Below are 13951 nucleotides of genomic sequence, written 5' to 3'. Positions count from 1 at the left end.
AGAGGGATTATGCTCGCCCTGGGGCCCTTGGTACAACAGGCCTTTGCGGTTTGACCACCTGGTCCAGTTCGCAGCCAGCTTGAGGAATGGCCACAGCTGGGGTACAGCGCGGCTGTCTCTTCCTGGGGACTGCACCGTAGAGATGCTGCCGCCTGAGCGACCTGGGGTATCCCTCAGATTTCTTTAAGGCATCCAGTGCAGAGCCTTGTGCATAACAAGTACTCAGAGAATGCGGTCTGACTCCATGAATAAAGACCACAATGATAGCTTTCCACCTATGGACCAGCGCTGTCCAATAGATCTATAAAGCGAACCAGATACGTAATTTTACCTTTTCTGCTAACCACGTTTTTAAAAAAGGTTAGGTTAATTTTAATGTATTTTACTTAACCTGACATATCAGAATATCAATATTAACTGAATATTAATTCACGAATTAATATTAAATTACTGGTATCTAAAATTCCTTTTTAAATACAAGACCTTCAAAATCTGGTGGGAACTTATACTTACCTCACATCTCAGTTCAGACCAGGCACATTTCAAGTGCTCACTGGCTGCATTTAGCTGATGGCTGCCATATAAGACTGTGCAACCATAAGCATTTCTCATTTCATGTGGCTGAATACATAAAACTCCTCAATACTCTTTGAAACTCTCTTCTGTGCAGGGAGCACTGCAATGAGGCAACAAAAAACATGAGGCATGGTCTTTTTTTTTTTTTTTTTTAATGTTTATTTTTGAGACAGAGACTGACAGAGAATAAGCGTGGGAGGGGCAGAGAGAGAGGGAGGCACAGAATCCGAAGCAGGCTCCAGGCTCTGAGCTGTCAGCACAGAGCCTGATCCGGGGCTCCAACCCATAGACCAGGAGATCATGACCTGAGCCAAAGTTGTATGCTCAACCGACTGAGCCACTCAGGTGCCCCATGGCATGGTCTTCTTTGTCAAGGAGCTTCCAGAACAGTTGATATATCAGACATCCAAAAATTAAATTGAGTTTTAAGTGGTAGTAATTAAGGCAATAGTAAAGATAACCAGGCAGTATATAATTGGCAAACAAGATGGCTGATGAATTATCCTTAGGAATTGTAGGCAGGAATACTTCAGGCTCTTAAAGAAGAGGAAGACATGAATCTACTCTTGAAAGATAGGTAGGTGTTTTGGTTGAGTGGAACTGACCATAGCTTCTTTTATTTTTAGGGTTGAAAATTGGCAGTCCTGAGACTTTCAGACTGAAAAAGACTTCTCTCTCTCACTGACAGTCTCCATCATGATTCATAGCCTTTTCTTGATCAACTCCTCTGGAGATATTTTCCTGGAAAAACATTGGAAAAGTGTGGTCAGCCGTTCTGTCTGTGATTACTTTTTTGAGGCACAAGAGAGAGCTACCGAGGCAGAAAATGTACCTCCAGTTATTCCGACTCCTCACCACTATCTCTTAAGTGTTTACCGTCACAAGATCTTTTTTGTGGCTGTGATCCAGACAGAGGTCCCACCGCTGTTTGTCATTGAGTTCCTTCACCGAGTAGTGGACACGTTTCAGGTGCGTGAATGTGAGGAGGCTCATGCGTGTAAATTATAAAGTGTCTGTATAGTTCTGTTTCCATTGTATTCAGCTTCAATTAAGGAACTTTTTAAAAAATCAAAACTGACTTTGCTCACTTCCTCTCCCATCTGATAAGATCCTTGTTTCTGTTTATGGAACTGGCTGCACCTGAAATGGCACATTGAATACTTCTGAACCTGTTGCATGAGGAAGCCACTCTACTTGGTATGATTATATACAGTCATTTTAGTTCTGGAGATTGGAATCACCCCACTTTTTATTCATAAATCAGAGGAATTTAGTTTGGGTTTTTTTTTTCTTTTTTTTAGTGGACTTTGATGCTAGCCATTGTTAAGTACATTGCTATGAGTTGCATCAAAAAGTAATGAGTGTGTAAAGATACATATATTTTCAAGTGTTAGAAAAAACTAAGTAATGCTTGTTTCACTCTCCTTGGCAAGAGTAATTTGTGAAGCCAAACTTCATCTTGGGTTTGGAGTGCTTATCCAAAGCGTCTGAGTACTAGTGATGAGCTTTCATTGCAAACTAAGATTGGAAAATCTTCTGTTCCTGTAAGAATTTAAGTGACACATTTTACAAGACACAGTTTTCACTTTGAGTTTTTCTTTCAGGAATAGATTTGAAGATCTTGGGGAGCAGGGTATAGGGGAGGTGAAAGTAAGTTATATCAAGATGTCAGCACTATTATTAGCTCAGGATTTTAGGCTTCCCAGACCCTGGATTCAAATATGGGATCCTCCCTCTAAAAGAATTGCTCAAATTCTACCTCTTATGGTCACTTGCCTTTTATTTTATTTTATTTTTTTTGTAATGTTTATTTATTTTTAAGAGAGAGACAGAGCACGAGTGGGGGAGGGGCAGAGAGAGAGAGAGGGAGACGCAGAATCTGAAGCAGGCTCCAGGCTCTGAGCTGTTAGCACAGCCAACGTGGGGCTCACACTCACAAACCATGAGATCATGACCTGAGCTGAAGTCGGACACTTAACTGACTGAACTACTCAGGCTCCCCGGTCATTTGCCTCTTATTATTGTCATCATACAATAAGTGAGAAGCAAGGGCCCTTTGGTTTAATTTCTGTGTCATGTGTGGTCTGGAATTGGTCATATGAATACAGAAATTGTGGAATAAGAGAAGAAGAAGAGAATGATGACTCAGATATTACGGTGAAATTAAAAAATAAGTCAAAGAGTCCTTTCATTTCCAGTCATATCTGTATCACATGTCTGGAAAATGAAAATATATTTTATAATTTTTTTCCCACAAATACTTTCTGGTAGTACTATTCTGGGTTTCCAGTTCTCATGTGGCATACCAGTTCTTTCCCACAGTGAAAACCTGAGAATTATAAACCCCAGTATGTGGAGTAACTAAAAGTAGAAGAACCCAGTAGTTATGACCTTAAACTACTCTAATTGAGCCTTATTATGATTTCCACATATGATATTTTACCCCATTCTAAGATTAACAGTCCCATTGGTGAAACCCAGCATTTGCTTCATCCCTCCATAGCAATATTTTGTAATCTATTACGAGACAGGAAGTGAGAAATGTTGTTTAATCTCATTGAAAACAGAGAGGACTTTTGGATAACAGTAAAGTTCCTAGTTTGGAAGTCTGGGACTTCAGAGCTTGTCATTTTTGAAGGATTTGTTAAAAGTAAATGGACATACCCTGATTTTAATGTCTTTTCTCTCTGGCTGCATTATTTGTTTAGTACTAGAATATGATGGAAGAGTTCCAGCGCTAGAATTGCACATAATTTTGCTATAGCAATTTGTCACACTTACAAGTCTTCTTTCCAACTGCTTAGTTCACGTTATGTCTGATTGACAAAATCTGGTGAGGTGTTTTATTTATTTTTCAAAATAAAAACACTCTTGGGAGGAAATGTGTTACCTCCCCCCCTTCTTTTTAAACATTTTTTTTAACGTTTATTTATTTTTGAGACAGAGAGAGACAGAGCATGAAGAGGGAGACACAGAATCTGAAACAGGCTCCTGGCAGTGAGCTGTCAGTACAGAGCCCGACGCGGGGCTCGAACTCACAGACCGCAAAATCATGACCTGAGTTGAAGTCAGCTGGTTAACCGACTGAGCCACCCAGGTGTCCCCTCCCCCCCTTCTTAAATCCTCATTTTTAAAGAAGTCTTGTTTTAGAAACACATTCCTGACTCTTAAGTGTTCTTGGATATTGCAATGTCTCTGACAATTTTTATTATCTGATGTAATTTTAATTTAGATCACGTGTACAGTCCAGTTTTGGATGTCATGATTTTAGGAGCATGTTGGAAAACTAGAGCATATCCAAAGAAATAGCAAGATGGTGAAATGATCTAGAAACCATACCATAGCGTGAATAGAAGGATCAAACAGGGTTTGGCTGGGAGAAAAAAAAAAATGAAGTGAAAGTTAGCTGCCTTCAAATAGCTGTGGGGCTGTTATGTAAATTTGTTCTGTAAGGCAGATCTAGAAAGCAAATTTCTGTTTAGCAAAAGAAAGAACTTTTGAATAATCAGAGCTTTCCATGAATAGAATGGGCTTTTTCAAAAGGCAAATGGATGAATTCAAGAAGGATTGTATGACCATCTCAGAGGTCCTGTAAAAGATGCAACTGATGTTCCTAGAAGGGCCTCGCTAAATGACTACTAGCATTTCTTTTTCGTCATCATGCATCACGTTTTACAAAGTGTTTTATAATTTACAAAGCATTTCCACATGTATTATCATTTAATCAATCATGCTTAGTTCTTATAACCTCCTTGTGTGTCCAGTGGTATTATCCTGATTATACTAGTAAAGAAATCAAGACCTGTATCAGTTAGCATGACTTACTCTGGTAAGTGACAATAAGGTTACCACCCAGGTCTTCTGATTTGGAATCCAGTGCTTTTTCCACAACCCAGATAATTTAGTATCTAAGTTTAGCCTGTGTTAGTAAAAAGACAGAGCCTTCTTAGAATCATCCTAGCATCTTAGAGACTTTCTGGTGTGCTAGTTCATCTCCCTCATTTCATTTTATTTCCTTCTCAATTCTTATTTGCTGTATCAGTGTTAAGAGATAGCACAACAGAAAGCATTAAGAAAAATTTTAGGTCCAATCTGGGTCATATCAAGTATTATTATTTTGCATAGTTCTTTCAAATTCTTGTTCCTAAGCACATGTAATAGTTTAGGTTCAGTTTTGTATTCGTCATGTTTTGTCTAGTTGAAGAAACTAACCCCAAAAGGTTAAATGACTTACTCTTAATTTATAAAAGAAGTTAGTGATGATACTAGTACTATAAGCCAGTCCACTGTTCTATCTACCAAACCGGGTTGCTTACGAGAACTAAGGTTATGCTTCATTCCTTCATTGCAGAAGAATATTCCAGAAACACTGAGTAAACACATGGACAGGACTAGGTCCTTATTTTTTAGGAAGATTCTTTTTGTTACAATCTCTGAATGCTATATATTCTACATATTGTATTTTCATCAGGATTATTTTGGAGTCTGTTCAGAGCCAGTGATCAAAGACAATGTGGTTGTGGTTTATGAGGTACTGGAAGAGATGCTTGACAATGGGTTTCCATTGGCTACCGAGTCAAACATCCTCAAAGAACTGATAAAGCCTCCCACTATCCTTCGAACGGTTGTCAACACCATAACAGGTATGGAGAAAGAGGAAACCAAGCTGCTGCCATCCTGGGTGTGGCTTTCTCCGGTGTGGTGCACTGTTTTGAGTGCTTGTCTTTGGGGCTCTCAGATGTCCAGGTGCTTTAATTTTGTTCGCTATAGTCTTTGATTATGACCTGAAGCATGTTTTTGTTATGTAGAAAAGGCCTTGATTTCAGTAACAATAAAGTATGCTTCTTTAAAAAGCATTTCTTTCTGGGGCGCCTGGGTGGCTCAGTCGGTTAAGCGGCCGATTTCGGCTCAGGTCACGATCTCGCGGTCCGTGAGTTCGAGCCCCGCGTCAGGCTCTGTGCTGACAGCTCAGAGCCTGGAGCCTCTTTCAGATTCTGTGTCTCCCTCTCTCTGACCCTCCCCCGTTCATGCTCTGTCTCTCTCTGTCTCAAAAATAAATAAACGTTAAAAAAAATAATAATGAAAAACTGATGTTGGAGCTTTCGAGTATGCCCTTAAAAAAAAGAAAGAAAGAAAGAAAGAAAGAAAGAAAGAAAGAAATGTCAGAGATACAGAAAAGCACAAAGACCTTGAAAATAACTTAATCACACCATAATTTTGACATATTTTCTATTTCTTCTAGACAGATGAATAATGAATAGATGCATAGATTTTTTAAAAACAACTCTTGTCTATTTTTTAAAACTTTCATCAATATTTTGTGAACATTATCCCATTATGATACATTTTCTTCTACATAATTTTTAGTGACTTTATAATTTTCTACCATATGGAATAGACCCTAAGTGATTTGTTCAATCCATATTTATGATGGTTCTGATTTTTTGTTCTTTTAAATAACAGGGAATTAACTCTCTTATACCTAAATCTTTGTGTACATCTTCTTTGATTTATTTTCAGTAATAGAAATGGAAGTGCTAAATCAAAGGGCATGCACATTTTAAGGACTTTAATGCATTGTGCCAAATTGTCTTCTAGAAAATTTATAGTTTCTATAGCTGTTTCTGTGCATCCTAGCCAATCCTATTATTAATTTTTTCAAATCTTTGGCATTTAATAGTTTAGTCATGTCATATTTACACACTCATTTTTTTTTTTAAGTTTATATATTTTGAGAGAGGGAGAGAGAGAGAATCCCAGGCAGTCTCCACACTGTCAACACAGAACCCTGTATGGGGCTCGAACTTGTAAACCATGAGATCATGACCTGAGCCGAAACCAAGAGTCAGACCCTTAACTGACTGAGCCACCCAGGCACCCTACACACTCATTTTTTATTACTAAGGAAGTTAAAACCCATTCGAGTATTTATTGACTGTTTTTCTTCTATAGTGAATTACCTACTTGTGTCCTTTGCCCAGCTTTTCTTTTATTGAAATGTTTTTCTTTTTTTATACTAACATAAATCTTGTTAATGTTTATTCATTTTTGAGAAAGAGACAGAGCGTGAGTAGGGGAGGGGCAGAGAGAGAGGGAGACACAGAATCTGAAGCAGGCTCCAGACTCCAGACTGGCAGCAAGAGCCCAATGTAGGGCTCGAACTCATGAACTGCAAGAGGATGACCCTGAGCCGAAGTCTGACGCTCAAACAACTGAGCCACCCAGGCACCCCTCATACTAGTTTAAAAGAAGTCCTTTCATTTAAGCACATTAAACCATCATGTATATTTCCAGTATACATGATCATTTGTAGTTCTGTATATTTTTTGAATCCTATGTCACAGATATTTTCTCACAATTGCCTTTTAACATTGTCTATGGTGTTTTTGTTTAGCCACATTTAAAATTTTCTGACTTAGTCATATTAGTCATTCTGCTTCATTCAGGTTTTACATTGTGGGTCTTGCTTCATATATAAACAAGGGTTTGCATGACATTTGACAAACTGATTGAAAAAATATATATATATATTTTATGTTTTTATTTTTTGAGAGAGAAAGAGAGCATGGGTGCATGTGCCTGCATGCAAGCTGGGAAGGGGCAGAGGGAGAGAATCTCAAGCAGGCTCCACACTCAATGCTGAGCCAGGGTGTAGACATGGAGCCCGATCTCACAACTGTGAGATTGTGACCTGATCTGAAATCAAGAGCTGGTTGCTTAACTGACTGAGCCACCCAGGCGCTCCCCACCCTGAAAAAAATATTTTTTTTAAGTATAAATTTGCAAGAATACCGGGACAATTTTGAAAAAGTACTGCAAAGGTGGATTTTCCTTGTCAACAAATATCAAGCTATATTAACTTCATATAGGACAGGAGACAGAAACTCATACATAGATAGATAAGCTATTAAAGGGCAAGACAGTTTTGAAAATAAATATTTTTTAAAAAGAGTAAGAGAGGGGCACTTGGTTGGCTCAGTCAGTTAGCGTCTGACTCTTAGTTTTGGCTCAGGTTATGATCTCCTGGTTCATGGGTTCAAGCCCAGTGTAGCGCTCCTGCTGATGGTGTGGGCCTACTTTGGATTTTCTCTCCCTTCTCTCTCTTGCCCCTTCCCAGCTTGTGCACTCACTGCACTTAGGCACTCACTCTCTCCCTCTGTCTCTCAAAAGAAAAGCAAGAGAGAAAATGTGTTCTATCAAATACAAGATATAAAGTTTTGATAATTTTAAAAACATAGTATTGGCCCAGTAATAGACAGATAGGTGACTAAGATAAGGTAGAATGTTCAGAAACAGACCCTTTCTTTTGTAGGAATTTGGTATAGATAGATGTCATATATATCAAATCAATGAATCAGGGGCCAATTGTTAAATAAACTATATTAGGACAGTCAGCTTTGATATAGAACAAAATGAAGTCCTTCCCTACTCATTCTGTACACTAAATTCCAGCAAAGAGTTAAACACAAACCTTATAATTGTTAGAAGAAAACATAGGGGAATGTCTTTTTGATCTCAGAGAAGGGAAGGTCTTTTTTAAAATGTATTTTCGGGGCGCCTGGGTGGCGCAGTTGGTTAAGCGTCCAACTTCAGCCAGGTCACGATCTCGCGGTCCGTGAGTTCGAGCCCCACGTCAGGCTCTGGGCTGATGGCTCAGAGCCTGGAGCCTGTTTCCGATTCTGTGTCTCCCTCTCTCTCTGCCCCTCCCCCGTTCATGCTCTGTCTCTCTCTGTCCCAAAAATAAATAAACGTTGAAAAAAAAAATAAAAAGTGTATTTTCTTCTGGTTCTTTTATGGTTTTACTTTTGGATTTAATTCTTTAGTCTATTATCTTGGTATACAATATCAAGTAAGGCTCTGTTTATTTCTCCAAAATTTCTACCAGTTTTCCTAGCACCATAACTTATCCTTTTCCCCTGTTTTAAAATGATATTTTTATCTTGTACTAAGTCATTATGGATTCTTGGTCTGTTTTTAGGCTTTCCTGCCTTATCATACTGCTTTAATTATTACTTTTTTTTTTTTTTATGTTTATTTTGAAAGAGAGACAGAGCATGAGCAGGGGAGGGGCAGAAAGAGAGGGAGACACAGAATCCGAAGCAGCTCCAGGCTCTGAGCTGTCAGCACAGAGCCCGACACGGGACTCATCTCATGAACGGTGGACCTGAGTTGAAGTCAGCTGCTTAACTGACTGAGCCACCCAGGCGCCCTATACTGCTTTAATTATTATAGCCTAATGACATGTTTTAACATACAGTGCCTCTTTTTAAGAAAAACACATTTGTTGGGTTTTTCAATAATCTGGATTCATTTAACTCTTTTTTTTTTTAAATTTTTTTTTTCAACGTTTATTTATTTTTGGGACAGAGAGAGACAGAGCATGAACGGGGGAGGGGCAGAGAGAGAGGGAGACACAGAATCGGAAACAGGCTCCAGGCTCTGAGCCATCAGCCCAGAGCCCGACGCGGGGCTCGAACTCACGGACCGCGAGATCGTCATTTAACTCTTAAACTCTTTGTTAGTGCCTGGATCATTTATAAATACTATGGAGTCATTTTTCTGAACTTCTCTTAAATCTAGAAAAAGATACCTGAGCTGAAAGTACCTTTTGAAAAGCTGAAATGTTGTGTAAATATGCTGAATATATGCGTGTGTTTAATGTTTCTTTCTTTAGATTAAAAGGTCCAGGTTACAAAAGAAGGAAATAGATTTTTAATTAGTTATAATATTTCAGAATTTCAGTATAGCACTTTTGAATTAAAAAATATTTTAGATGCTTGTGGGAGGAAAAAACAAGGAATTGATTTGCAACTCTTAGGGAAAGATCTAATTTGTATTACTTTCCTAACATTCAGTGTACATTAGTTGTAGTAAAATGTATACATTTTAATACCTAGCATAAATGTACCTAAGAACACCTAGCATAAATGTACCTAAGAACGTACCTTAAACTAGAATACTGTTTTTACCCATGAAAATTTTATATTTATGTAGATTACCATCCCTACTGCAAGCCAATACATTATTTAAGCTACAAGCTATTGTGAAATTTGAGAGACCAACTTCAGGTTTCTTTCAAAACCAAAATATGATATCTGTTTCTCAAGTAACTTTTTTAACCTTTATTCTGGTCGAGGAAGCAGACCAAATGGCAACAACTTTTTAAAATAGACTAGGTTACCCATATATAAGTTGGGAAACTCTTATCTTTTTTTTTTTTTTAATTCTTCAATTGAGTGCATGAAGAGTGGGAGCATAGAAACTCCTAGGGAAGTGTTCTATGATTATTAGATAACTGGTTACATCTAACCACAATGGAATTAAATTACAGTAATATTCATTATCTTAGGAAGCACCAATGTGGGTGACCAGCTTCCTACTGGGCAGCTGTCAGTGGTGCCCTGGCGACGGACTGGGGTGAAATACACTAACAACGAGGCCTATTTTGATGTGATCGAAGAGATTGATGCCATCATTGATAAATCAGGTAGGTGTTTTTAATCTGTTTTCAGAACTGGAAAGTATAAAGATGGGGTGCCTGGGTAGCTCAGTCAGTTAAGTGTCTGACCTCAGCTCAGGTCATGATCTCATGGTTTGTGAGTTCGAGCCCTATGTCAGGCTCTGTGCCGACAGCTCAGAGCCTGGAGCCTGCTTGATTCTGTGTCTCCCTTTCTCTCTGCCCCTACCCCGCTTGCTCGCTCTTTCTCTCTCTCTCTCTGTCTCTCAAAAATAAACGTTAAAAAGATTGTTTTGAAAGTGGAAATAGTCTCCTTCATATAATGCTTGCTAGTATCAGAATTATCCCCCATTCAAGATCATTCATTTTAACTTAGCGCCTACTTTGTGTCAGGCGCTGTGCTGGGTACTAGGAATAGACTTAAATATTATAATGCAGATGATACAGTCATATATATAGAAACCCCTAAATACTCGACAAAAACTCTTAGAACTAGTAAACAAATTCTGTAAAGTTGCAGAGTACATAATCAACATATAAAACATTTCTAAATATAATGAACTATTCTAAAAGAAAATTAAGGAAACAGTCCCATTTACAATAGCAACAAAAAGAACAAAATAGTTAGGAATAAACTTAACCAAACTTGTACTCTGAAAATTATAAAACATTGATGAAGAAAATTAAAGAAGACACAAATAAGTGGAAAGACATCCTGTGTTCATGGATTGGTAGAATTAATATTATTAAAATGTTCATACTACCCAAAGTGATCTACAGATTCAGTGTAATCACTGTCAAAATCTCAATAGCATTCTTTACAGGAATAGAAAAACAGTCCTAAAATTCATATGGAACCACAAAAGATTCCAAATAGCCAAAGCAATCTTGAGCAAGAAGAACAAAGCTGGAGACTTCATACTTCATGATTTCAAAATATATTGCAAAACTATGTAATTGAAATAGTGTTATACTGACATAAAAGTAGACACATAGACCAGTGAAACAGAATAGAGTGCTCAGAAATAAATGGGGCGTCTGGGTGGCTCAGTTGATTAAGCGTCCACTCTTGATTTTGGCTCAGGTCATGATCTCATGGTTCATAAGATTGAGCCCGCATCAGGCTCCACACTGAGCATGGAGCCTGGGATGCTCTCTCTCCCTCTCTCTGTTTGCCCATCCCCCACTCGTGCTCTCTCTCAAAATAAATAAACATTCAAAAAATATCTTTTAGGGGCTCCTGTGGCTCAGTTGGTTGAACGCCCAACTTCAGCTCAGGTCATGATCTCACAGTTCATGAGGTTGAGCCCTGCATTGTGCTCTGTGCTGACAGCTCAGAGCCTGGAGCCTGCTTCGGATTCTGTGTTCGTCTCTCTCTCTGCCCCTCCCACATTCATGCTCTATCTCTCTCAAAATATACATAAACATTAAAAAAATATTTTTTTAATTAAAAAAACAGAATTGGTTAGTCCTTGTGAGGGGCAGTCTTTAAAAAAAGTCTTCTTAAAAACTGATTTTTAAACATTTACAGTCAAGTGATCTTCAACAGGAGAGCCAAGATTGTACCATGGGGAAAGGATAGTCTCTTCATTAAATGATGCAGGGAGAACTGAATATCCATATGTGGAAGAATAAAATTGGACCCTTACCTCACACCAAAAAAAAAAAAAAAAAATCAACTCAAAATGGATTAAAGACTTAAATGTGAGATGTGAAATCATAGAACTACTAGAAGAAAACATAGGGAAAAAACTTCTTTTTTGGTGGGTGGGGTAGGGGAAAACTTCTTGACACTTGTATGGGCAATGACTTTTTTTGGATTTGACACCAAACGCAAAGGCAACAAAAAGCAAAAATAGACAAAAACTAAAAAGTTTCTGCACAACAAAAACAGTCAACAGAGTGAAAAAACAACCTGTTAGAGAAAATATTTGGAAACCATATATCAGATTAGGGGTTAGAACCAAAATATACAAAGAACACACAGAACTCAATAGCAAAAAAAACCAAATAACTTGATTAAAAAGTGGGCAGAGGATCTGACTAGACATTTATCAAACAAAGACATACAGATGGCCAATAGATGTATAAAAGGTGCTCAACGTCACTAATTATTAGGGAAATCAAAACTACAATGAGATATCACCTCACAGTAGTTATAATGGCTAGTATCAAAACGGCAGACAATAAGTGTTAGTAGTGTTGTGGGGAAAAGAAAACCCTAGTACACTGTTGGTGGGAATGTATATTGGTACATTCATGGAAAACTATCAAAAAAATAAAAAATAGAACTACTTCGTGATCCAGTTTTCCCACTTCTGGGTGTATCCAAAGGAAATGAAAGAATTAGCTCGAAGAGGTATCTGCACTCCCATGTTCATTGCAGCATTATTCACAATAGCCAACCTAAATGTCTTTTGATGGATGAATGGATAACGAAAATGTGAGATAGACATGCACACAGGCATGTTATTCAGTCACAAGAAAAGAAGGAAATTCTGCCATTTGCAACATGGATAAACCTGGAGGACAGTATGCTAAATGAAATAAGCCAGAGAGAGAAAGACAAACACTGCATAGTCTCACTTATCTGTACAATCTAAAATAGTCAAATTCATGGAAGCAGAGAGTAGAATGGTGTTACTAAGGGCTAGTGGGTGGGGGAAGTGGGGAGATATTTGGTCAAAGGGCACAGAGTTTCAGTTATGCAAGATGAGTAAATTCTGGAAATGTACAGCACAGTGATGATAGTTAATACTGCATTTTATACTTTTTCTCAGCTTTATTGAGGTATTATGGACAAATAAAATTGTAAGATATTTAAAATGTATATTGTAGTGATTTGCTGTATGTATTCATTTCAAAGGATTCCCCCATCTAGTTAAATTAACACATCCATCACCTCATCATAATATGTATTGTATACTTGAAATTTGCTAATTAATATGTTAGTTAACTTGTTTGTGGTGATCATTTCGCAATGTATATATATCAAAATATCAAGTTGTATACCTTGATTATATACAGTTTTTGTTAATTATACCTCAATAAGGCTGAAAATGGCAATTCAAAATAATTTAATGCAGACTAATGCTTGTTGGTGTTACAGATCTTATCCTCTTAAATAAAAAAATTGTTCTTTAATGGTGTTCTAGATCTTGTCCTCTTAAGTAAAAAAAGTAGCAAACGAATCTCTTTTAGATTTCCTTTTGAATGTATTTGACTCCCAAATCTGATGGCAGAACTGACATTGTAATCACTAAAATTCAGGGAGCCTTCTTTTCTATCTGTTCTGAATTACAGCAATATGTCCTAGAGCTTAGAAATTTGTAGAAAGTTCTTTTCACATCAGTGAACTCATTCATTCAACAAATGCTTATCGAAAACCTGTTGTGTTGTAGCACAGTGCTGACTAATGGATATTTAATTATGAACAAGATACAGTGAAGGAATATTCCAGGTCACACAGTCCCCTCCTCATTGAGAATTTTTGCTGATAATAGTGTAATAATAATAATGACAGTGGTGTGTAATGGGAGGTATCACTACTGTGAGGATGTCATACATGAGAATTATGTGGAGAAAGAAAAGGCTAAGGATTCCTGGAAATGAGCAAGGGAAGAAGAAATGAATTGCAAATGAAAAGACAACAAATACATATTTGAAGATGAAATATAGAAATTCTCAAAAAGGAAACCCAGTAATTAAGTTATTGAATAGCGACCTATAATATCCCCTTCCCACACATATAGGAAAACAACAATTCTTTGTTAATAATGAATAAAGATATGTCATTTACAGGAACAATTGGTAGTCTGTCAAAATAGAGGGGGTCTACATCTTTCCCATGACAAGCCTTAGGAGATTCTTGTTATGTAAATGTGGGTGGTGGCCACTGGCTTTTGGTTCAATAATGAT

The 13951-nt window shown here is 37.6% G+C and overlaps 1 protein-coding gene across 2 annotated transcripts in view; it reads left to right on the top strand.

Moving 5' to 3' along the window:
* AP3M2 (adaptor related protein complex 3 subunit mu 2) overlaps nt 1-13951 on the top strand; it is a 110651-nt gene that overhangs the window by 88965 nt on the left and 7735 nt on the right. For both annotated transcript variants that reach the window (XM_047855045.1, XM_047855046.1), the window contains exons 2-4: nt 1203-1545; nt 5048-5219; nt 9926-10063. In XM_047855045.1, the coding sequence (XP_047711001.1) occupies nt 1273-1545; nt 5048-5219; nt 9926-10063 (583 nt within the window). In that variant the 5' untranslated portion in view covers nt 1203-1272. The remainder of the gene's footprint in view (nt 1-1202; nt 1546-5047; nt 5220-9925; nt 10064-13951) is intronic.

The sequence above is a fragment of the Prionailurus viverrinus genome, chromosome B1, assembly GCF_022837055.1.
Source record: "Prionailurus viverrinus isolate Anna chromosome B1, UM_Priviv_1.0, whole genome shotgun sequence".
NCBI classification, from domain to species: Eukaryota; Metazoa; Chordata; class Mammalia; order Carnivora; family Felidae; genus Prionailurus; species Prionailurus viverrinus.
Note: the sequence above shows the minus strand (reverse complement) of the source record. Positions and strands in the feature narration are given on the sequence as shown.